At 55.9% G+C, this 24601-nt stretch overlaps 1 protein-coding gene across 1 annotated transcript in view; it reads right to left on the bottom strand.

Annotated features, from left to right (window-relative positions):
• Positions 1-24601, bottom strand: part of LOC132400066 (FAD synthase-like) — a 161160-nt gene that overhangs the window by 17471 nt on the left and 119088 nt on the right. Inside the window, exons 3-4 of the mRNA XM_059981150.1 lie at positions 15652-16429; positions 11506-11673 (exon numbers count right to left, since the gene is read on the bottom strand). Of these exons, the coding sequence (XP_059837133.1) occupies positions 11506-11673; positions 15652-16429 (946 nt within the window). The remainder of the gene's footprint in view (positions 1-11505; positions 11674-15651; positions 16430-24601) is intronic.

The following is a 24601-nucleotide window of genomic DNA, read 5'->3' as shown; positions in this document are numbered from 1 at the left end:
GGTGTGGAGGGAGTGTGTGAAGGGTCCGGTGTGCGGGGAGTGTGTGAAGGGTCGGTGTGGGGGGAGTGTGTGATGGGTCAGTGTGGAGGGAGTGTGTGAAGGGTCGGTGTGGGGGGAGTGTGTGATGGGTCGGTGTGGGGGGAGTGTGTGAAGGGTCGGTGTGGGGGGAGTGTGTGATAGGTCGGTGTGGGGGGAGTGTGTGAAGGGTCGGTGTGGGGGGAGTGTGTGATGGGTCGGTGTGGGGGGAGTGTGTGATAGGTCGGTGTGGAGGGAGTGTGTGAAGGGTCTGTGAGGAGGGAGTCTGTGAAGGGTCGGTGTGGGGGAGTGTGTGATGGGTCGGTGTAGGGGGAGTGTGTGATTGGTCGGTGTGTGGGGAGTGTGTGTTGGGTCGGTGTGGGGGTAGAGTGTGAAGGGTCGGTGTGGGGGGAGAGTGTCATGGGTCGGTGTGGAGGGAGTGTGTGAAGGGTCGGTGTGGGGGGAGTGTGTGAAGGGTCGGTGTGGAGGGAGTGTGTGAAGGATCGGTGTGGGGGGAGTCTGTGAAGGGACGGTGTGGAGCAAGTGTGTGAAGGATCGTGTGGGGGGAGAGTGTGAAGGGTCGGTGTGGGGGGAGTGTGTGATGGGTCGGTGTGGGGGGAGAGTGTGAAGGGTCGGTGTGGGGGGAGAGTGTGAAGGGACGGTGTGGAGCAAGTGTGTGAAGGATCGGTGTGGGGGGAGAGTGTGAAGGGTCGGTGTGGGGGGATTGTGTGAAGGTCGGTGTGGAGGGAGTGTGTGAAGGGTCGGTGTGGAGCAAGTGTGTGAAGTGTCGGTGTGGGGGGAGTGTGAGATTGGTCGGTGTAGGGGTAGAGTGTGAAGGGTCGGTGTGGAGCGAGTGTGTGAAGGGTCGGTGTGGGGGGAGTGTGTGAAGGGTCGGTGTGGGGGGAGTGTGTGAAGGGTCGGTGTGGAGCAAGTGTGTGAAGTGTCGGTGTGGGGGGAGTGTGAGATTGGTCGGTGTAGGGGTAGAGTGTGAAGGGTCGGTGTGGAGGGAGTGTGTGAAGGGTCGGTGTGGGGGGAGTGTGTGATGGTTCGGTGTGGGGGGAGTGTGTGAAGGGTCGGTGTGGGGGTAGAGTGTGAAGGGTCGGTGTGGGGGGAGAGTGTGATGGGTTGGTGTGGAGAGTGTGATGGGTTGGTGTGGGGGGGAGAGTGTGAAGGGTCGGTGTGGGGGGAGTGTGTGATGGGTCGGTGTGGAGGGAGTGTGTGAAGGGTCTGTGTGGGGGGAGTCTGTGAAGGGTCGGTGTGGGGGGATTGTGTGAAGGGTCGGTGCGGGGGGAGTGAGTGAAGGGTCGGTGTGGGGGGAGTGTGTGAAGGGTCGGTGTGGAGGGAGTCTGTGAAGGGTCTGTGTGGGGGGAGTGTATGAAGGGTCGGTGATGGGGAGTGTGTGATGGGTCGGTGTGGAGGGAGTGTGTGAAGGGTCTGAGAGGAGGGAGTGTGTGATTGGTCGGTGTAGGGGTAGAGTGTGAAGGGTCGGTATGGGGGGAGTGTGTGAAGGGTCGGTGTGGGGGGAGAGTCTGATGGGTCGGTGTGGGGGGAGAGTGTGATTGGTCGGGTGGGGGTAGAGTGTGAAGGGTCGGTATGGGGGGAGTGTGTGAAGGGTCGGTGTGGGGGGAGAGTCTGATGGGTCGGTGTGGGGGGAGAGTGTGATTGGTCGGTGTGGGGGTAGAGTGTGAAGGGTCGGTGTGGGGGGAGTGTGTGAAGGGTCGGTATGGGGGGAGAGTCTGATGGGTCGGTGTGGGGGGAGAGTGTGATGGGTCGGTGTGGGGGGAGTGTGTGATGGACAGTGTGGAGGGAGGCTGTGAAGGGTCGGTGTGGGGGGAGAGTCTGATGGGTCGGTGTGGGGGGAGAGTGTGAAGGGACGGTGTGGGGGAGTGTGTGATGGGACAGTGTGGAGCAAGTGTGGGAAGGGTCGGTGTGGGGGGAGAGTGTGAAGTGTCGGTGTGGGGGGAGTCTGTGATGGGTCGGTGTGGGGGGAGTGTGTGAAGGGTTGGTGTGGGGGGAGTGTGTGAAGGGTCGGTTTGTGGGGAGTGTGTGAAGGGTCGGTGTGGGGGGAGTGTGTGAAGGGTCGGTGTGGAGGGAGTGTGTGATGGGTCGGTGTGGAGGGAGTGTGTGAAGGGTCGGTGTGGGGGGAGTGTGTGAAGGATCGGTGTGGGGGGAGTGAGTGAAGGGTCGGTGTGGAGGGAGTGTGTGATAGGTCGGTGTGGAGGGAGTGTATGAAGGGTCTGTGAGGAGGGAGTCTGTGAAGGGTCGGTGTGGGGGAGTGTGTGATGGGTCGGTGTAGGGCAGTGTGTGATGGGTCGGTGTAGGGGGAGTGTGTGATTGGTCGGTGTGGGGGTAGAGTGTGAAGGGTCGGTGTGGGGGGGAGAGTGTGATGGGTCGGTGTGGAGGGAGTGTGTGAAGGGTCGGTGTGGGGGGAGTGTGTGAAGGGTCGGTGTGGAGGGAGTGTGTGAAGGATCGGTGTGGGGGGAGTGTGTGAAGGGTCGGTGTGGAGGGAGTGTGTGAAGGATCGGTGTGGGGGGAGTCTGTGAAGGGACGGTGTGGAGCAAGTGTGTGAAGGATCGGTGTGGGGGGGAGAGTGTGAAGGGTCGGTGTGGGGGGAGAGTGTGAAGGGACGGTGTGGAGCAAGTGTGTGAAGGATCGGTGTGGGGGGAGAGTGTGAAGGGTCGGTGTGGGGGGATTGTGTGAAGGGTCGGTGTGGAGGGAGTGTGTGAAGGGTCGGTGTGGAGCAAGTGTGTGAAGTGTCGGTGTGGGGGAGTGTGAGATTGGTCGGTGTAGGGGTAGAGTGTGAAGGGTCGGTGTGGAGCGAGTGTGTGAAGGGTCGGTGTGGGGGGAGTGTGTGATGGGTCGGTGTGGGGGGAGTGTGTGAAGGGTCGGTGTGGGGGGAGTGTGTGAAGGGTCGGTGTGGAGCAAGTGTGTGGTGTCGGTGTGGGGGGGGAGTGTGAGATTGGTCGGTGTAGGGGTAGAGTGTGAAGGGTCGGTGTGGAGGGAGTGTGTGAAGGGTCGTGTGGGGGGAGTGTGTGATGGTTCGGTGTGGGGGGAGTGTGTGAAGGGTCGGTGTGGGGGTAGAGTGTGAAGGGTCGGTGTGGGGGGAGAGTGTGATGGGTCGGTGTGGAGGGACTGTGTGATGAGTCGGTGTGGGGGGAGAGTGTGAAGGGTCGGTGTGGGGGGAGTGTGTGATGGGTTGGTGTCGGGGGAGAGTGTGAAGGGTCGGTGTGGGGGGAGTGTGTGATGGGTCGGTGTGGGGGGAGTGTGTGATGGGTCGGTGTGGGGGTGTGTGAGATGGGTCGGTGTAGGGGGTGTGTGATTGGTCGGTGTGGGGTAGAGTGTGAAGGGTCGGTGTGGGGGGAGTGTGTGAAGGGTCGGTGTGGGGGGAGAGTCTGATGGGTCGGTGTGGGGGGAGAGTGTGATTGGTCGGTGTGGGGGTAGAGTGTGAAGGGTCGGTGTGGGGGGAGTGTGTGAAGGGTCGGTATGGGGGGAGAGTCTGATGGGTCGGTGTGGGGGGAGAGAGTGATGGGTCGGTGTGGGGGGAGTGTGTGAAGGGTTGGTGTGGGGGGAGTCTGTGAAGGGTCGGTGTGGGGGAGTGTGTGAAGGGTCGGTGTGTGGGGAGTGTGTGATGGGTCGGTGTGGAGGGAGTGTGTGATGGGTCGGTGTGGGGGGAGTGTGTGAAGGGTTGGTGTGGGGGAGTGTGTGAAGGGTCGGTGTGTGGGGAGTGTGTGATGGGTCGGTGTGGGGGGAGTGTGTGAAGGGTTGGTGTGGGGGGAGTGTGTGAGGGTTGGTGTGGGGGGAGTGTGTGAAGGGTCGGTTTGTGGGGAGAGTGTGTGAAGGGTCGGTGTGGAGGGAGTGTGTGATGGGTCGGTGTAGGGGGAGTGTGTGATGGGTCGGTGTGGGGGGAGTGTGTGATGGGTCGGTGTGGGGGGAGTGTGTGATGGGTCGGTGTGGGGGGATTGTGTGAAGGGTCGGTGTGGAGGGAGTGTGTGAAGGGTCGGTGTGGAGCAAGTGTGTGAAGTGTCGGTGTGGGGGAGTGTGAGATTGGTCGGTGTAGGGGTAGAGTGTGAAGGGTCGGTGTGGAGCGAGTGTGTGAAGGGTCGGTGTGGGGGGAGTGTGTGAAGGGTCGGTGTGGGGGGAGTGTGTGAAGGGTCGGTGTGGGGGGAGTGTGTGAAGGGTCGGTGTGGAGCAAGTGTGTGAAGTGTCGGTGTGGGGGGAGTGTGAGATTGGTCGGTGTAGGGGTAGAGTGTGAAGGTCGGTGTGGAGGGAGTGTGTGAAGGGTCGGTGTGGGGGGAGTGTGTGATGGTTCGGTGTGGGGGGAGTGTGTGAAGGGTCGGTGTGGGGGGTAGAGTGTGAAGGGTCGGTGTGGGGGGAGAGTGTGATGGGTCGGTGTGGAGGACTGTGTGATGAGTCGGTGTGGGGGGAGAGTGTGAAGGGTCGGTGTGGGGGGAGTGTGTGATGGGTTGGTGTCGGGGGAGAGTGTGAAGGGTCGGTGTGGGGGGAGTGTGTGATGGGTCGGTGTGGGGGGAGTGTGTGATGGGTCGGTGTGGGGGTGTGTGAGATGGTCGGTGTAGGGGGTGTGTTATTGGTCGGTGTGGGGGTAGAGTGTGAAGGGTCGGTGTGGGGGGAGTGTGTGAAGGGTCGGTGTGGGGGGAGAGTCTGATGGCCGGTGTGGGGGGAGAGTGTGATTGGTCGGTGTGGGGGTAGAGTGTGAAGGGTCGGTGTGGGGGGAGTGTGTGAAGGGTCGGTATGGGGGGAGAGTCTGATGGGTCGGTGTGGGGGGAGAGTGTGATGGGTCGGTGTGGGGGGAGTGTGTGAAGGGTTGGTGTGGGGGGAGTCTGTGAAGGGTCGGTGTGGGGGGAGTGTGTGAAGGGTCGGTGTGTGGGGAGTGTGTGATGGGTCGGTGTGGAGGGAGTGTGTGAAGCGTTGGTGTGGGGGGAGTGTGTGAAGGGTCGGTGTGTGGGGAGTGTGTGATGGGTCGGTGTGGGGGGAGTGTGTGAAGGGTTGGTGTGGGGGGAGTGTGTGAAGGGTCGGTTTGTGGGGAGTGTGTGAAGGGTCGGTGTGGAGGGAGTGTGTGATGGGTCGGTGTAGGGGGAGTGTGTGATGGGTCGGTGTGGGGGGAGTGTGTGATGGGTCGGTGTGGGGGGAGTGTGTGATGGGTCGGTGTGGGGGAGTGTGTGAAGGGTCGGTTTGTGGGGAGTGTGTGAAGGGTCGGTGTGGAGGGAGTGTGTGATGGGTCGGTGTAGGGGGAGTGTGTGATGGGTCGGTGTGGGGGGAGTGTGTGATGGTCGGTCTGGGGGGAGTGTGTGATGGGTCGGTGTGGGGGGAGTGTGTGAAGGGTCGGTTTGTGGGGAGTGTGTGAAGGGTCGGTGTGGAGGGAGTGTGTGATGGGTCGGTGTAGGGGGAGTGTGTGAAGGGTCGGTGTGGGGGGGAGTGTGTGAAGGGTCGGTGTGGAGGGAGTGTGTGATGGGTCGGTGTAGGGGGAGTGTGTGATGGGTCGGTGTGGGGGGAGTGTGTGATGGGTTGGTGTGGGGGGAGTGTGTGAAGGGTCGGTGTGTGGGGAGTGTGTGATGGGTCGGTGTGGGGGGAGTGTGTGAAGGGTCGGTGTGGGGGGAGTGTGAGATTGGTCGGTGTAGGGGTAGAGTGTGAAGGGTCGGTGTGGAGCGAGTGTGTGAAGGGTCGGTGTGGGGGGAGTGTGTGAATGGTCGGTGTGGGGGGAGTGTGTGAAGGGTCGGTGTGGAGCAAGTGTGTGAAGTGTCGGTGTGGGGGGAGTGTGAGATTGGTCGGTGTAGGGGTAGAGTGTGAAGAGTCGGTGTGGAGGGAGTGTGTGAAGGGTCGGTGTGGGGGGAGTGTGTGATGGTTCGGTGTGGGGGGAGTGTGTGAAGGGTCGGTGTGGGGGTAGAGTGTGAAGGGTCGGTGTGGGGGGAGAGTGTGATGGGTCGGTGTGGAGGGACTGTGTGATGAGTCGGTGTGGGGGGAGAGTGTGAAGGGTCGGTGTGGGGGGAGTGTGTGATGGGTTGGTGTCGGGGGAGAGTGTGAAGGGTCGGTGTGGGGGGAGTGTGTGATGGGTCGGTGTGGGGGGAGTGTGTGATGGGTCGGTGTGGGGGGTGTGTGAGATGGGTCGGTGTAGGGGGTGTGTGATTGGTCGGTGTGGGGGTAGAGTGTGAAGGGTCGGTGTGGGGGGAGTGTGTGAAGGGTCGGTGTGGGGGGAGAGTCTGATGGGTCGGTGTGGGGGGAGAGTGTGATTGGTCGGTGTGGGGGGAGAGTCTGATGGGTCGGTGTGGGGGGAGAGTGTGATGGGTCGGTGTGGGGGGAGTGTGTGAAGGGTTGGTGTGGGGGGAGTCTGTGAAGGGTCGGTGTGGGGGGAGTGTGTGAAGGGTCGGTGTGTGGGGAGTGTGTGATGGGTCGGTTTGTGGGGAGTGTGTGAAGGGTCGGTGTGGAGGGAGTGTGTGATGGGTCGGTGTGGGGGGAGTGTGTGATGGGTCGGTGTGGGGGGAGTGTGTGATGGGTCGGTGTGGGGGGAGTGTGTGATGGGTCGGTGTGGGGGGAGTGTGTGAAGGGTCGGTTTGTGGGGAGTGTGTGAAGGGTCGGTGTGGAGGGAGTGTGTGATGGGTCGGTGTAGGGGGAGTGTGTGAAGGGTCGGTGTGGGGGGAGTGTGTGAAGGGTCGGTGTGGAGGGAGTGTGTGATGGGTCGGTGTAGGGGGAGTGTGTGATGGGTCGGTGTGGGGGGAGTGTGTGATGGGTTGGTGTGGGGGGAGTGTGTGAAGGGTCGGTGTGTGGGGAGTGTGTGATGGGTCGGTGTGGGGGGAGTGTGTGGTCGGTGTGGAGGGAGTGTGTGATGGGTCGGTGTGGAGGGAGTGTGTGAAAGGGTCGGTGTGGAGGGAGTGTGTGAAGGGTCGGTGTGGGGGGAGTGTGTGAAGGGTCGTTGTGGGGGGAATGTGTGATGGTTCGGTGTGGGGGGAGTGTGTGAAGGGTCGGTGTGGGGGGAGAGTGTGAAGGGTCGGTGTGGGGGGAGGGTGTGATGGGTTGGTGTGGGGGGAGAGTGTGAAGGGTCGGTGTGGGGAGAGTGTGTGATGGGTCGGTGTGGAGGGAGTGTGTGATGGGTCGGTGTGGGGGGAGTGTGTGATGGGACAGAGTGGAGGGAGTGTGTGAAGGGTCTGTGAGGAGGGAGTGTGTGAAGGGTCGGTGTGGAGCAAGTGTGTGAAGCATCGGTGTGGGGGGAGTGTGTGAAGGGTCGGTGATGGGGAGTGTGTGATGGGACAGTGTGGGGGGAGTGTGTGATGGGACAGTGTGGGGGAGTGTGTGAAGGGTCGGTGTGGAGGGAGTGTGTGATAGGTCGGTGTGGAGGGAGTGTGTGAAGGGTCGGTGTGGAGGGAGTGTGTGAAGGGTCTGTGAGGAGGGAGTCTGTGAAGGGTCGGTGTGGGGGAGTGTGTGATGGGTCGGTGTAGGGGCAGTGTGTGAAGGGTCGGTGTAGGGGGAGTGTGTGATGGGTCGGTGTAGGGGGAGTGTGTAAAGGGTCGGTGTGGGGGGAGTGTGTGATTGGTCGGTGTGGGGATAGAGTGTGAAGGGTCGGTGTGGGGGGAGAGTGTGATGGTTCGGTGTGGGGGGAGAGTGTGAAGGGTCGGTGTGGGGGGAGAGTGTGATGAGTCGGTGTGGGGGGAGTGTGTGAAGGGTCGGTGTGGGGGGAGGGTGTGATGGGTTGGTGTGGAGCTAGTGTGTGATGGGACAGTGTGGGGGGAGTGTGTGAAGGGTCGGTGTGGGGGGAGTGTGTGAAGGGTCGGTGTGGGGGGAGAGTGTGAAGGGTCGGTGTGGGGGGAGAGTGTGAAGGGTCGGTGTGGGGGGACTGTGTGATGGGTCGGTGTGGGGGGATTGTGTTAAGGGTCGGTGTGGAGGGAGTGTGTGAAGAGTCGGTATGGAGGGAGTGTGTGAAGGATCGGTGTGGGGGGAGTGTGTGAAGGGTCGGTGTGGGGGGAGTGTGTGATGGGTCGGTGTGGAGCAAGTGTGTGAAGTGTCGGTGTGGGGGGAGTGTGAGATTGGTCGGTGTAGGGGTAGAGTGTGAAGGGTCGGTGTGGGGGGAGTGTGTGAAGGGTCGGTGTGGGGGGAGTGTGTGAAGGGTCGGTGTGGGGGGACTGTGTGATGGGTCGGTGTGGGGGGAGTGTGTGAAGGGTCGGTGTGGGGGGAGTGTGTGAAGGGTCGGTGTGGGGGGAGTGTGTGAAGGTTCGGTGTGTGGGGAGTGTGTGATGGGTCGGTGTGGCGGGAGTGTGTGATGGGTCGGTGTGGAGCAAGTGTGTGATGGGTCGGTGTGGGGGGAGTGTGTGAAGGGTTGGTGTGGGGGGAGTGTGTGAAGGGTCGGTGTGGGGGGAGTGTGTGAAGGGTCGGTGTGGGGGAAGTGTGTGAAGGGTCGGTGTGGGGGGAGAGTGTGAAGGGTCGGTGTGGGGGGAGTGTGTAAACGGTCGGTGTGGGGGGAGTGTGTGAAGGGTCGGTGTGGAGGGAGTGTGTGAAGGGTCTGAGAGGAGGGAGTGTGTGAAGGGTCGGTGTGGGGGGAGTGTGTGAAGGGACGGTGTGGGGGGAGTGTGTGATGTGTCGGTGTGGGGGGAGTGTGTGAAGGGTCGGTGTGTTGGGAGTGTGTGAAGGGTCGGTGTGGGGGGAGTGTGTGAAGGGTCAGTGTGGGGGGAGAGTGTGAAGGGTCGGTGTGGGGGGAGTGTGTAAACGGTCGGTGTGGGGGGAGTGTGTGAAGGGTCGGTGTGTGGGGGGAGTGTGTGAAGGGTCGGTGTGTGGGGGGAGTGTGTGAAGGGTCGGTGTGGAGGGAGTGTGTGAAGGATCGGTGTGGGGGAGTGTGTGAAGGGTCGGTGTGGGGGAAGTGTGTGAAGGGTCGGTGTGGGGGGAGTGTGTGATGGGTCGGTGTGGGGGGAGTGTGTGATGGGTCGGTGTGGAGGGAGTGTGGGATGGGTCAGTGTGGGGGAGTGTATGAAGGGTTGGTGTGGGGGGAGTGTGTGAAGGGTCGGTGAATGGGAGTGTGTGATGGGTCGGTGTGGGGGGAGTCTGTGAAGGGTCGGTGTGGGGGGAGTGTGTGATGGGTTGGTGTGGGGGGAGTGTGTGAAGGGTCGGTGTGGAGGGAGTGTGTGAAGGGTCGGTGTGAGGGGAGTGTGTGAAGGGTCGGTGTGGGGGGAGTGTGTGAAGGGTCGGTATGGGGGAGTGTGTGAAGGGTCGGTGTGTGGGGAGTGTGTGAAGGGTCGGTGTGTGGGGAGTGTGTGAAGGGTCGGTATGGGGGAGTGTGTGAAGGGTCGGTGTGTGGGGAGTGTGTGAAGGGTCGGTGTGTGGGGAGTGTGTGAAGGGTCGGTATGGGGGAGTGTGTGAAGGGTCGGTGTGGGGGGAGTGTGTGAAGGGTCGGTGTGGGGGGAGTGTGTGAAGGGTCGGTGTGGGGGAGTGTGTGATGGGTCGGTGTAGGGACAGTGTGTGAAGGGTCGGTGTGGAGGGAGTGTGTGAAGGGTTGGTGTGGGGGGAGAGTGTGAAGGGTCGGTGTGGAGGGAGTGTGTGAAGGGTCGGTGTGGGGGGAGTGTGTGAAAGGTCTGTGAGGAGGGAGTGTGTGAAGGGTCGGTGTGTGGGGAGTGTGTGATGGGTCGGTGTGGAGGGAGTGTGTGAAGGGTCGGTGTGGAGGGAGTGTGTAATGGTTCGGTGTGGGGGGAGTGTGTGAAGGGTCGGTGTGGGGGTAGAGTGTGAAGGGTCGTTGTGGGGGGAGTGTGTGATGGTTCGGTGTGGGGGTAGAGTGTGAAGGGTCGGTGTGGGGGGAGTGAGTGAAGGGTCGGTGTGGGGGGAGTGTGTGATGGGTCGGTGTGGGGGGAGTGTGTGATGGGTCGGTGTGGGGGGTGTGTGATTGGTCGGTGTGGAGGGAGTGTGTGATTGGTCAGTGTGGGGGGTGTGTGATTGGTCGGTGTGGGGGGAGTGTGTGATGAGTCGGTGTGGGGGTAGAGTGTGAAGGGTCGGTGTGGGGGGAGTGTGTGAAGGGTCGGTGTGGGGGGAGAGTCTGATGGGTCGGTGTGGAGGGAGTCTGTGAAGGGTCGGTGTGCAGGGAGTGCGTGATGGGTCGGTGTGGGGGGAGTGTGTGATGGGTCGGTGTGGGGGGAGTGTGTGAAGGGTCGGTGTGGGGGGAGTGTGTGATGGGTCGGTGTGGGGGGAGAGTGTGAAGGGTTGGTGTGGGGGTAGAGTGCGAAGGCTCGGTGTGGGGGGAGTGTGTGAAGGGTCGGTGTGGGGGGAGTGTGATGGGTCGGTGTGGAGGGAGTGTGTGAAGGGTCGGTGTGGGGGGACTGTATGATGGGACAGTGTGGAGCGAGTATGTGAAGGGACGGTGTGGGGGGAGTGTGTGAAGGGTCGGTGTGGGGGGAGTGTGTGAAGGGTCGGTGTGGGGGGAGTGTGTGAAGGGTCGGTGTGGGGGGTGTGTGATTGGTCGGTGTGGGGGTAGAGTGTGAAGGGTCGGTGTGGGGGGAGTGTGTGAAGGGACGGTGTGGAGGGAGTGTGTGATGGGTCGGTGTGGGGGGAGTGTGTGAAGGGTCGGTGTGAGGGGAGTGTGTGATGGGTTGGTGTGGGGGGAGTGTGTGAAGGCTCGGTGTGGGGGGAGTGTGTGAAGGGTCGGTGTGGGGGGAGTGTGATGGGTCGGTGTGGAGGGAGTCTGTGAAGGGTCGGTGTGCAGGGAGTGCGTGATGGGTCGGTGTGGGGGGAGTGTGTGATGGGTCGGTGTGGGGGGAGTGTGTGATGGGGCAGTGTGGAGGGAGTATGTGAAGGGTCGGTGTGGGGGGAGAGTGTGAAGGGTCGGTGTGGGGGGAGAGTCTGATGGGTCTGTGTGGGGGGAGTGTGTGATGGGTCGGTGTGGGGGGAGTGTGTGATGGGTCGGTGTGGGGGGAGTGTGTGAAGGGTCGGTGTGGGGGGAGTGTGTGAAGGGTCGGTGTGCGGGGAGTGTGTGAAGGCTCAGTGTGGGGGGAGTGTGTGAAGGGTCGGTGTGGGGGGAGTGTGATGGGTCGGTGTGGAGGGAGTCTGTGAAGGGTCGGAGTGGGGGGAGTGTGTGAAGGGTCGGTATGGGGGAGTGTGTGAAGGTCTGTGTGGGGGGAGTGTGTGATGGGTTGGTGTGGGGGGAGAGTGTGAAGGGTCAGTGTGGGGGGAGAGTGTGAAGGGACTGTGTGGGGGGAGTGTGTGATGGGTCGGTGTGGGGGTAGTGTGTGAAGAGTCGGTGTGGGGGGAGTGTGTGAAGGGTCGGTGTGGGGGGAGTGTGTGAAGGGTCGGTGTGGGGGGAGTGTGTGAAGGGTCGGTGTGGGGGTAGTGTGTGAAGAGTCGGTGTGGGGGGAGTGTGTGAAGGGTCGGTGTGGGGGGAGTGTGTGATGGGTTGGTGTGGGGGGAGTGTGTGAAGGGTCGGTGTGGGGGGAGTGTGTGATGGGACTGTGTGGGGGGAGTGTGTGAAGGGTCGGTGTGGAGGGGTTTCATTCTGAGTGCAATCCGAACCATCCCTGTGTTTCTCACACCTGCTGACAGCTGCGTGAAACAGATGCACCAGAACTGTGCAGTCCTTTCCGCCATTAAATCCCACACAGAGTTCGGACAGACTGTACTGGGCTAAGGCGTCCTCCAGTGTCTTCAGTGCCGCTGACACCTTCTGTCCGAGCCGCGATTCTGAGGAAAACACAAGGACAGGATTGGTTGGCTGTCCGTTCACTGATGTAACCAGCACCGAAATCTCACCAACCTCCGCATCTCGTCCAGGTGAAGAGATCAATTCCTCCAATTATAGCAACCAGTCCACAGAATCTACTCTTACCAACAACAGAGAAATGTCTGCCCAATCTACTTCGAAGACAGAGCAGCACAGAACAAGCCGGTTGACCCACGACGTTTCAACCGACTCTCAGATCAATCGGGCCTTTTCCTCTATCAGACATGTGCCAATGTACAGTAACCTATCTGCCTTTTATCAGCCCGGTAGCACCTTCCACACACCCACCACTTTCTTCTTAAATAACCTACCTCTGATATCTCCCCATACTTTCCTCCACAATCACTTCAAATTTATGCCCCCTCATATTAGACAATTCCAACCTGGGAAAGAGGCCCTTGTCCATTCGATCTATACCTCTCATTATCTTACATACCTCTATCAAATTGTCCTCCTTTGCTCCAAACAGTCCGAGCTTGACAACTTTTCCTCAAAAAAGGTATTCCCTCTAATCCAGGCTGCATCCTGGTAAATCTCCTCTGCACCCTCTCTAATCCAGGCAGCATCCTGTTAAATCTCCTCTGCACCCTCTCTAATCCAGGCAGCATCCTGGTAAATCTCCTCTGCACACTCTCCAATCCAGACAGCATCCTGGTAAATCTCCTCTGTACCCTCTCTAATCCAGGCAGCATCCTGGTAAATCTCCTCTCTACCCTCTCCAATCCAGGCAGCATCCTGGTAAATCTCCTCTGCACCCTCTCTAATCCAGGCAGCATCCTGGTAAATCTCCTCTGCACCCTCTCTAATCCAGGCAGCATCCTGGTAAATCTCCTCTGCACCCTCTCTAATCCAGGCAGCATCCTGGTAAATCTCCTCTGCACCCTCTCCAATACAGGCAGCATCCTGGTAAATCTCCTCTGCACCCTCTCTAATCCAGGCAGCATCCTGGTAAATCTCCTCTGCACCCTCTCTAATCCAGGCAGCATCCTGGTAAATCTCCTCTGCACCCTCTCTAATCCAGGCAGCATCCTGGTAAATCTCCTCTGCACCCTCTCCAATACAGGCAGCATCCTGGTAAATCTCCTCTGCACCCTCTCTAATCCAGGCAGCATCCTGGTAAATCTCCTCTGCACCCTCTCTAATCCAGGCAGCATCCTGGTAAATCTCCTCTGCACCCTCTCTAATCCAGACAGCATCCTGGTAAATCTCCTCTGCACCCTCTCCAATCCAGGCAGCATCCTGGTAAATCTCCTCTGCACCCTCTCTAATCCAGGCAGCATCCTGGTAAATCTCCTCTGCACCCTCTCTAATCCAGGCAGCATCCTGGTAAATCTCCTCTGCACCCTCTCTAATCCAGGCAGCATCCTGGTAAATCTCCTCTGCACCCTCTCCAATACAGGCAGCATCCTGGTAAATCTCCTCTGCACCCTCTCTAATCCAGGCAGCATCCTGGTAAATCTCCTCTGCACCCTCTCTAATCCAGGCAGCATCCTGGTAAATCTCCTCTGCACCCTCTCTAATCCAGGCAGCATCCTGGTAAATCTCCTCTGCACCCTCTCCAATACAGGCAGCATCCTGGTAAATCTCCTCTGCACCCTCTCTAATCCAGGCAGCATCCTGGTAAATCTCCTCTGCACCCTCTCTAATCCAGGCAGCATCCTGGTAAATCTCCTCTGCACCCTCTCTAATCCAGGCAGCATCCTGGTAAATCTCCTCTGCACCCTCTCCAATCCAGGCAGCATCCTGGTAAATCTCCTCTGCACCCTCTCTAATCCAGGCAGCATCCTGGTAAATCTCCTCTGCACCCTCTCTAATCCAGGCAGCATCCTGGTAAATCTCCTCTGCACCCTCTCTAATCCAGGCAGCATCCTGGTAAATCTCCTCTGCACCCTCTCTAATCCAGACAGCATCCTGGTAAATCTCCTCTGCACCCTCTCTAATCCAGGCAGCATCCTGGTAAATCTCCTCTGCACACTCTCTGAAGCTTCCACAGACTTCCTATCATGAGGTGACCAGAGCTGAACTCTGTAGTCCAAGTGTGGTCTGACCTGGGCTTCATTGAGCTGCTCTCTAACTCAATGAAGGCCACCCCTACAAACCTTAACGAGTAGAGTACACAGTAAACAAAGCCTCTGAGAGGATCAGCCAGCAGTCCACAGAATCTGCTTTCCATGCAGCCCTACAAGAAAAATCTCCAGCTTACTTGAAACAGATCTTCTGCAGAAAACGCTGGTCTACAGAGTCTAATTCAAATAAAAGCAATAAGCAACACTCCAACAAATTCACAGAGTCTGTTTCAGATAAACGCATTAAGAAACGTTCCAACCAATCTCCAGGGTATATTTCAAGTATGAGAAATATACTGAGTGCTCTGCAGTCTAGTTTAGATGTCGCCATTGAAATCAACAGCAGCAGTCTATTTTAAATAAAGCCTCTATGAGAAGCAGCAAAGCAGCATACAGAGACTATTTCAACATAGCAAATGATCTGCAGAGACTATTTTACTTATAGATAATAAAAAAAATCCCAAGCATTCTACATAAGTCTTATTTTAAGTACAACTTTGGAGAAAAATATCAAACCATCTACAAGCCACCTCCAACAGGATCCCACCACCATGCACATTTTTCCCTCCGCCCCTCTTTCTGCTTTTCGCAGGGATCTATGCGACTCCCTCGTCCACTCGTCCCCCCCATCCCTTCCTACCGATCTCCCTCCTGGCACTTATCCTTGTAAACGGAACAAGTGCTACACCTGCCTTTACACTTCCTCGCTCACCACCGTTCAGGGCCCCAGACAGTCCTTCCAGGTGAGGCGACACTTCACCTGTGAGTCGGCTGGTGTGGTATACTGCGTCCAGTGCTCCCGGTGTGGCCTTTTATATATTGGTGAGACCCGACGCAGACTGGGAGACTGTTTCGTGGAACACCTACGCTCGGTCCACCAGAGAAAGCAGGATCTCCCAGTGGCCACACATTTTAGTTCCACGTCCCATTCCCATTCTGATGTGTCTATCCATGGCCTCCTCTACTGTCAAGATGAAGCCACACTCAGGTTGGAGAAACAACACCTTATATACCGGCTGGGTAGCCTCCAACCTGATGGCACGAACATTGATTTCTCCAACTTCCGTTAATGCCCCTTCTCTTCTTCTTACCCCATCCCTTATTTATTCATTTGTTTGTTTGTTCATTTATTTATTTTCCCCTTTTTTCCCTCTCTTGTTTTTCTCTCTCTATCCTTCTCACAATCACTCCTTTGCCTGCTCTCCATCTCCCTCTGGTGCTCCCCCTTCCCCTCCCCCTTTCTTTCTCCCTAGGCCTCCCGTCCCATGATCCTTTCCCTTCTCCAGCTCTGTATCACTTTCGCCAATCACCTTTCCAGCTCTCAGCTTCACCCCACCCCATCCGGTCTTCTATCATTTCACATTTCCCCCTCCCCCACACACTTCCAAATCTCTTACTATCTTTCCTTTCAGTTAGTCCTGACGAAGGGTCTCGGCCTGAAACGTCGACTGTACTTCTCCTTACAGATGCTGCCTGGCCTGCTGTGTTCCACCAGCATTTTGTGTGTGTTGCTTGAAACCATCTACAGAATCTATTTTATATAAATGAGACCAAAAGCTAACATTTCGAAATAAATCCCTGAGAAAGTTAGCTAAAAGTCTAGAGAGTCTATTTCAAATACACCCCAAGGAGAAAAGATACCAAATGGACTGAACAGAGCCTGAGAGCAGGCCAGCAAACACCCAACCCCAGCAGACCTGTGCTACGGCCTTCGACAACCGAGCCCTGTTACACCATTCACATTTTATTCCACAGCCCGACGTTCCCCAAATCCCTCTGGATTTTACCCCTCACCCTCCCGCAAAGGGGGAGTGGAAGTGAATTCTCCCCGTGGGTGATAGGGTGTTGTCCCACCTGCAGTGGGATAGGTACCTGACTGGGCCAGCTGATAGACGTTGTGAGCCGACACAGCCACGGGGTCCTTCTCCAGGGGGACGATGGAACCAGGGGGCAAGTTCCCAGCCAGGAAGCGATGTGCCTCCTCCAGCGGCTCCTCGCGGTCCGAGTCCAGGGTCACCTTCACCCGGTAGAAGTTGCTGCCCCAGGCGGGGTAGGAGCCCAGCCCGACCCGGCGGCCGAATCGCCGGTGGGCCTCCTGCAGCACAGGAGCGATGCGGGTCTCCTCGGCATCCACAAAGAGCTCCCGGGTGGCGTACCGCAGCCCGTGGTTCCGGAACAGGCCCTCCAGGCCCCCCATTGCCCGCTCCAGCAGCTCGGGCACGCCGGGGAAGAGGTAGACGTTCCGCACGCTGACCAGCGGATAGCGGAGCGGGGCTCCTGTCAAGCAGTCCACGCCGTAGTGCAGCCGGGAGGAGCGGGGGACGAGGGCGAGCTTCGTCCGGGGCCCGCTCTCCGTCTCGGAGCCCCCCTCCTCAACCTCACCGGACAGCCGCCTCACCAGGGCCACCAGCTCCGGGTGGGGGTAGGTGGTCTCGCCGAAGGCTCGGGCCACCCCCTCGAAGGTGACGTCGTCGTGGGTGGGCCCGATGCCGCCTGAGGTCAGCACGTAGCAGAAGCGACCAGAGAAGGCAGACACCTCGCCAGCAATGGACTCCACCTCATCTGGCACCACCGACACTCGTTCCACCTTCACCCCCAGCGACCGTAACCTCCGGCACAGGAAGAACGAGTTGGTGTCCTGGGTGTAGCCCTGCCATGGGGGGGAGAGAGAGAGACCATTGGGGGGAAGCAAAGAGTTAGCTCTCCTCCCTCAACCCATAACTTCCTAAACTGGTTTATTAGCGTCTTGTATACTAATGCACAGTGCTCAGAAATCATTTCAGTACAACAATGCACCATGATATACTGCAGAATTTTTAAAATCCTTTTCTTCTATACTCTCTCCTTGGCTTTATAAAATTTTTAAAGATGCGTTAACTGTAGGTAAATTACCACAATCTTTTTATGATGCCTCCATTTCTCTAATTCTTAAGATAAAGACACCACTGAATGTGCATCCTATCAACCTATATCCTTGCTGAATATGGATTCTAAGACTTTTACCAAAATTTTGGCCACTAGATTAGAAAATATATTACCTCAGATTATTTCTGAAGACCAGACTGGATTTATTAAAAACCGTTATTCATCTTTTAACATCAGAAAATTAATTAATATAATTTATACTCCTTCATCTAAAATACCGAATGTGTTATTTCCTTAGATGCTGAAAAAGTGTTGAATGGCTATATTTATTTAATACATTGCAGAATTTTAATTTTAGTTTGAAATGTATATCATGGATTAAATTAATATATTATAAACCTTTGGCTTCGGTTCTTACGAATAATCAGAGATCTCCTTTTTTTCAGTTATCCTGTGATACGAGGCAAGGCTGTCCTTTAAGTCCTCTATTATTTGACATTGTCCTGGGACCTTCAGCCATTGCCATTCATGAATCACCTAATATTTTTGGTATTACTCATGGGGAAGGGACTTATAAGCTATCATTATATGCTGATGATTTGTTACTATACATATCTGATCCTGACAGATCTATTCCTGCTATTTCATCCTTGCTTGCTCAGTTTAGTAGCTTTTCTGGTTACAAACTGAATTTTAATAAGAATGAATTATTTCCATTAAATATGCAAGTTCCAATTTATAAACATTTTAAAGTTGTCACAGATCATTTTACTTATTTGGGTATTAAAATTACCAAGAAACATAAGGATTTATTTAAAGTTAATTTTTTACCTTAATTGACCAAATCGAGCAACTTGTTACCAGGTGGTCCCCATTATCTTTGTCACTCGTTGGTCAAATTAATGCTATTAAGATGATAGTATTACCCAAATATTTATATTTATTCCAAGCATTACCAATTTTTACTCCTAAATCTTTTTTCAATATTATTGACTCCAAAATATCCTCATATGTGTGGCAGAATAAAAATCCTAGATTAAGTAAAACATATTTACAGAAGCCTAAGAAGGAGGGTGGTTTTGGCTTTGACAAACCTGAGATTTTACTATTGGGCAGTTAATATTCGATATTTAATATTTTGGACACAAGAATCGATTATAGCACCTTGCCCACAATGGGTAAATTTGGAATGTAAATCTGTACAAGATTTTTCATTGTTTTCTATTTTAAGATCTTCGCTTCCTTTTTGCTTTATCTAAATTGAATAAACAAATAACTAATCCTATAGTTAAACATACATAACGAATATGGTTTCAATTTCGTAAATTCTTTGGCTTGAATAAATTTATCTTATCAAGCCCTATTATATCTAATCTTTTTTTTCAGCCCTCTTTTATAGATCACGCCTTTGTATTACGGAAAACAAAAGGTACAACATGTTTTTGTGATCTATTTTTAGATAACAGTTTTATGTCCTTTGAACAGCTATCTAATAAATATAATTTGCCTAAAACTCATTTTTTTAGATACTTGCAAGTTAGAAATTTCTTGAATAATATGTTACAGTCTTTTCTGAAATTATGTCCAATGGACATTACGGAAATTTTTTTGGCTCTGAATCCTTGCCAGAAGGGTTTAGTAGACATCATTTATAATATGATCATGAAAATACAGCCAGAAGTATCAGAAAAAATTAAGAAGGAATGGGAAAAAGAACTTCATTGTCTTATACCCACTGAGCAGTGGGAGAAAATTTTACAATTAGTTAATTCTTCTTCTATTTGTGCTAAACATGTCCTAATACAACTCAAGGTTGTCCACAGGGCTCACACGTCCAAGGATGAACTTGCTCAATTTTACTCTCATGTTAATCCAACCTGTGACAGATGCCATTCTGAAGTCGCTTCATTCACCCACATGTTTTGGTCTTGCCCTTGCTTGCAAAATTATTGGAAAGGTATTTTTGGTACTATTTCAACAGTTCTGAATATCAAATTGCAACCGCATCCTGTTACTGCAATTTTCGGTTCACCAATGGTGGATAACAGTTGTTTATCCCCCTCAGCCCAGCGGATGATTGCATTTGTTACATTAATGGCTAGAAGATCTATCCTATTGAACTGGAAAGAAATTTATCCTCCAACTATATTTCAGTGGTTTTCTCAAACTATTTCTTGTTTGAGTTTAGAAAAAATTAGAAGTGTTGTCTTCGACCCTTCAGTTAAATTTGAAGAAACTTGGAGACCATTTATTTAACATTTTCATATGAGCTAAACTGACTTTCCTAAACCTTACTTTTATTATCCTTAATTATTTGGATGGAGGTGCGGAGTTATTGACGCTACTGTGTATATTCGACATAATGTAATGGCCCATGTTGGTTAGTTTTTTTTTCTCTTTTTTTGGGGGGCGGTTCTTATTTACTCCATTTTGTGTAACCACTGAGTTTGGGAGGTTATTATATATGGATTATCATCTATTTGTATTTATACTTTAACCTATTAATTATGTACTCTCAAACTCTCTGTATTCATGTTTCATTTATGCTTGTTTAAAATTAATAAAAATATTTAAAAAGAAAAGAGTCTGTCTGATCGGACTTGGGGGCCATTCAGGAGTCTGACAACCGGAGGTAGGAACTGTCCTTCAGTGTTCTGAGGTCGCACGAGGGAAAGCAATAAAAGATGGCAGAGAAAGTGCAGTACGGGCGGACCACAACGAGGTAGATTGTGAGGTTGGCGGTCTATCTTATCACACTAGAGTCTGATAACAGTGGGATGGAAGATGCACTGAGCCTGGTGGGATTGCGCCGTCAGCCTTTTACCTTCTGCTCAATGGGAGAAAATGTCCAGATGGGTTCTGGCCACGATGTGGATTCAGCTCGGGCTCCCTCCTCACCATCGGTCATATCTACAGGAGCCACTGCCTCAAGAAGGCAACGTCTATCGTCAAAGTTCCCCACAATCTGGCCAGGCCATCTTCTCACAGCTCCCATCGGGCAGAGGTACAGAAGCCTGAAGTTCCACACCACCAGGGTCAGGAACAGTGACTTCCCTTCACGCTGGGATGTGGGGAAAGTTACAGCGACTGAGAAGGATGTAGTGACCAGATGGAGGGTCAGAGAGACAAGGAAGGGTGTGGGAACCGGAGAGAGCTCACAGAGATGTGGGGGGTATAGAGTCTGGAGGGGTCACAGAGACAGAGAGGGGTATAGGGTCTGGAGGGGTTACAGAGACAGAGAGGGGGAAAGGGTCTGGAGGGGACAGAGAGACAGAGAGGGGTATAGGGTCTGGAGGGGACACAGAGACAGAGAGGGGTATAGGGTCTGGAGAGGTCACAGAGAGAGAGGGGTGTAGGGTCTGGAGGGGTCACAGAGACAGAGAGGGGTATAGGGGCTGGAGGGGACACAGAGACAGAGGGGTATAGGGTCTGGAGGGGACAGAGAGGGGTATAGGGTCTGGAGGGGTATAGGGTCTGGAGGGGTCACAGAGAGAGAGAGGGGTGTAGGGTCTGGAGGGGTTACAGAGACAGAGAGGGGTGTAGGGTCTGGAGGGGACACAGAGGGATATAGGGTCTGGAGGGGTCACATAGACAGAGAGGGTGTAGGGTCTGGAGGGGTCACAGAGACAGAGAGGGGTATAGGGTCTGGAGGGGTCACAGAGACAGAGAGGGGTATAGGGGCTGGAGGGGTCACTGAGACAGAGAGGGGTATAGGGTCTGGAGGGGACACGGAGACAGAGAGGGGTATAGGGTCTGGAGGGGACACAGAGAGAGAGGGTATAGGGTCTGGAGGGGTCACAGAGACAGAGAGGGGTATAGGGTCTGGAGGGGTCACATAGAGAGAGGGTATAGGGTCTGGAGGGGTCACAGAGACAGAGAGGGGTATAGGGTCTGGAGTGGTCACAGAGACAGAGAGGGTGTAGGGTCTGAAGGGGTTACAGAGACAGAGAGGGGTATAGGGGCTGGAGGGGACACAGAGACAGAGAGGGGTATAGGGTCTGGAGGGGTCACATAGACAGAGAGGGTGTAGGGTCTGGAGGGGTCACAGAGACAGAGAGGGGTAAAGGGGCTGGAGGGGACACAGAGACAGAGAGGGGTATAGGGGCTGGAGGGGACAGAGACAGAGAGGGGTATAGGGGCTGGAGAGGACACAGAGACAGAGAGGGGTATAGGTTCTGGAGGGGTCACAGAGACAGAGGGGGGTATAGGGTCTGGAGGGGTCACAGAGACAGAGAGGGGTGTAGGGTCTGGAGGGGTCACAGAGAGAGACGGGTATAGGGGCTGGAGGGGACACAGAGACAGAGAGGGGTATAGGGTCTGGAGGGGTCACAGAGGGGGTGTAGGGTCTGGAGGGGTCACAGGGACAGAGAGGGGTATAGGGTCTGGAGGGGTATAGGGTCTGGAGGGGTCACAGAGAGAGAGAGGGGTGTAGGGTCTGGAGGGGTTACAGAGACAGAGAGGGGTGTAGGGTCTGGAGGGGACACAGAGGGATATAGGGACTGGAGGGGTCACATAGACAGAGAGGGTGTAGGGTCTGGAGGGGTCACAGAGACAGAGAGGGGTATAGGGTCTGGAGGGGTCACAGAGACAGAGAGGGGTATAGGGGCTGGAGGGGTCACTGAGACAGAGAGGGGTATAGGGTCTGGAGGGGACACGGAGACAGAGAGGGGTATAGGGTCTGGAGGGGACACAGAGAGAGAGGGTATAGGGTCTGGAGGGGTCACAGAGACAGAGAGGGGTATAGGGTCTGGAGGGGTCACATAGAGAAAGGGTATAGGGTCTGGAGGGGTCACAGAGACAGAGAGGGGTATAGGGTCTGGAGTGGTCACAGAGACAGAGAGGGTGTAGGGTCTGAAGGGGTTACAGAGACAGAGAGGGGTATAGGGGCTGGAGGGGACACAGAGACAGAGAGGGGTATAGGGTCTGGAGGGGTCACATAGACAGAGAGGGTGTAGGGTCTGGAGGGGTCACAGAGACAGAGAGGGGTAAAGGGGCTGGAGGGGACACAGAGACAGAGAGGGGTATAGGGGCTGGAGGGGACACAGAGACAGAGAGGGGTATAGGGGCTGGAGAGGACACAGAGACAGAGAGGGGTATAGGTTCCTGAGGGGTCACAGAGACAGAGGGGGGTATAGGGTCTGGAGGGGTCACAGAGACAGAGAGGGGTGTAGGGTCTGGAGGGGTCACAGAGAGAGACGGGTATAGGGGCTGGAGGGGACAGAGACAGAGAGGGGTATAGGGTCTGGAGGGGTCACAGAGGGGGTGTAGGGTCTGGAGGGGTCACAGAGACAGAGAGGGGTATACGGTCTGGATGGGTCACAGAGATGTGGGGGGGTGTAGGTTCTGGAGGGGTCACAGAGACAGAGAGGGATACAGGGTCTGGAGGGGTTACAGAGACAGAGAGGGATATAGGGTCTGGAGGGGACAGAGACAGAGGGGGTGTAGGGTCTGGAGGGGACACAGAGACAGAGAGGGGTATAGGGTCTGGAGGGGTCACAGAGACAGAGAGGGGTGTAGGGTCTGGAGGGGTCACAGAGACAGAGAGGGGTATAGGGTCTGGAGGGGTCACATAGACAGAGAGGGTGTAGGGACTGGAGGGGTCACAGAGACAGAGAGGGTGCAGGGTCTGAAGGGGTCACAGAGAGGGGTATAGGGGCTGGAGGGGACACAGAGACAGAGAGGGGTATAGGGGCTGGAGGGGACACAGAGACAGAGAGGGGAATAGCTTCTGGAGGGGTCGCAGAGACAGAGGAGGGAATAGGGTCTGGAGGGGTCACAGAGACAGAGAGGGGTGTAGGGTCTGGAGGGGTCACAGAGAGAGGGGTATAGGGGCTGGAGGGGACACAGAGACAGAGGGGTATAGGGTCTGGAGGGGTCACAGAGACTGAGGGGGTGTAGGGTCTGGAGGGGAAAGAGAGAGAGAGGGTATAGGGTCTGGAGGGGTCACAGAGAGAGAGGGTGTAGGGTCTGGAGGGGTCACACAGACAGAGAGGGTGTACGGTCTGCAGGGGTCACAGAGACAGAGAGGGTGTAGGGTCTGGAGGGGTCACAGAGACAGAGAGGGGTATAGGGGCTGGAGGGGACAGAGACAGAGAGGGGTATAGGGTCTGGAGGGGTCACAGAGAGAGGGGGTGTAGGGTCTGGAGGGGTTACAGAGACAGAGGGGGTATAGGGTCTGGAGGGGTCAGAGACAGAGAGGGGTATAGGGTCTGGAGGGGTCTGAGACAGAGGGGGTGTAGGGTCTGGAGGGGACACAGAGACAGAGAGGGGTATAGGGGCTGGAGGGGTCACAGAGACAGAGAGGGGTATAGGGGCTGGAGGGTTCACAGAGACAGAGAGGGGTATAGGGTCTGGAGGGGTCACAGAGACAGAGAGGGGTATAGGGTCTGGAGGGGACACAGAGAGAGAAGGTATAGGGTCTGGAGGGGTTACAGAGACAGAGAGGGATATAGGGTCTGGAGTGGTCACAGAGACAGAGAGGGGTATAGGGGCTGGAGGGGTCAGAGACAGAGAGGGGTATAGGGGCTGGAGGGGACACGGAGACAGAGAGGGGTATAGGGGCTGGAGGGGTCACAGAGACAGAGGGGGTGTAGGGTCTGGAGGGGACACGGAGACAGAGAGGGGTATAGGGTCTGGAGGGGTCACAGAGACAGAGAGGGGTATAGGGTCTGGAGGGGTCACAGAGACAGAGAGGGGTATAGGGTCTGGGGGGGTCACAGAGACAGAGAGGGGTGTAGGGTCTGGAGGGGTCACAGAGACAGAGAGGGGTGTAGGGTCTGGAGGGGTCACAGACAGAGAGGGGTATAGGGTCTGGAGGGGTCACAGAGACAGAGAGGGGTATAGGGTCTGGAGGGGTCACAGAGACAGAGAGGGGTATAGGGTCTGGAGGGGTCACAGAGAGAGAGAGGGGTATAGGGTCTGGAGGGGTCACAGAGACAGAGAGGGGTATAGGGTCTGGAGGGGTCACAGAGACAGAAAGGGGTATAGGTTCTGGAGGGGTCACAGAGACAGAGAGGGGTATAGGGTCTGGAGGGGTCACAGAGACAGAAAGGGGTATAGGGTCTGGAGGGGTCACAGAGACAGAGAGGGGTGTAGGGTCTGGAGGGGTTACCGAGACAGAGGGGGTATAGGGTCTGGAGGGGACACGGAGACAGAGAGGGGTATAGGGGCTGGAGGGGACACAGAGACAGAGAGGGGTATAGGGTCTGGAGGGGTCACAGAGACAGAGAGGGGAATAGGGTCTGGCGGGGTCAGAGACAGAGAGGGGTATAGGGTCTGGAGTGGTCACAGAGACAGAGAGGGGTATAGGGGCTGGAGGGGACACAGAGACAGAGAGGGGTATAGGGTCTGGAGGGGTCACAGAGACAGAGAGGGGTATAGGGTCTGGAAGGGACAGAGACAGAAAGAGGTATAGGGTCTGGAGGGGTCACTGAGACAAAGGGGTTTTAGGTTCTGGAGGGGTCACAGAGACAGAGGGGGTGTAGGGACTGGAGGGGTCACAGAGAGAGGGGGTGTAGGGTCTGGAGGGGTTACAGAGACAGAGAGGGGTATAGGGTCTGGAGGGGTCACAGAGACAGAGAGGGGTATAGGGTCTGGAGGGGTCACAGAGACAGAAAGGGGTATAGGGTGTGGAGGGGTCACAGAGACAGAGAGGGGTATAGGGTCTAGAGGGGTCACAGAGACAGAAAGGGGTGTGGGGTCTGGAGGGGTTACAGAGACAGAGGGGGTAAAGGGTCTGGAGGGGACACGGAGACAGAGAGGGGTATAGGGGCTGGAGGGGACACAGAGACAGAGAGGGGTATAGGGTCTGGAGGGGTCACAGAGACAGAGAGGGGTATAGGGTCTGGAGGGGTCACAGAGACAGAGAGGGGTATAGGGTCTGGAGGGGACAGAGAGAGAGGGGTATAGGGTCTGGAGGGGTTACAGAGACAGAGGGGGTATAGGGTCTGGAGGGGTC

Source organism: Hypanus sabinus, chromosome 9 (assembly GCF_030144855.1).
Source record: "Hypanus sabinus isolate sHypSab1 chromosome 9, sHypSab1.hap1, whole genome shotgun sequence".
In the NCBI taxonomy this organism is placed as follows: Eukaryota; Metazoa; Chordata; class Chondrichthyes; order Myliobatiformes; family Dasyatidae; genus Hypanus; species Hypanus sabinus.
Note: the sequence above shows the minus strand (reverse complement) of the source record. Positions and strands in the feature narration are given on the sequence as shown.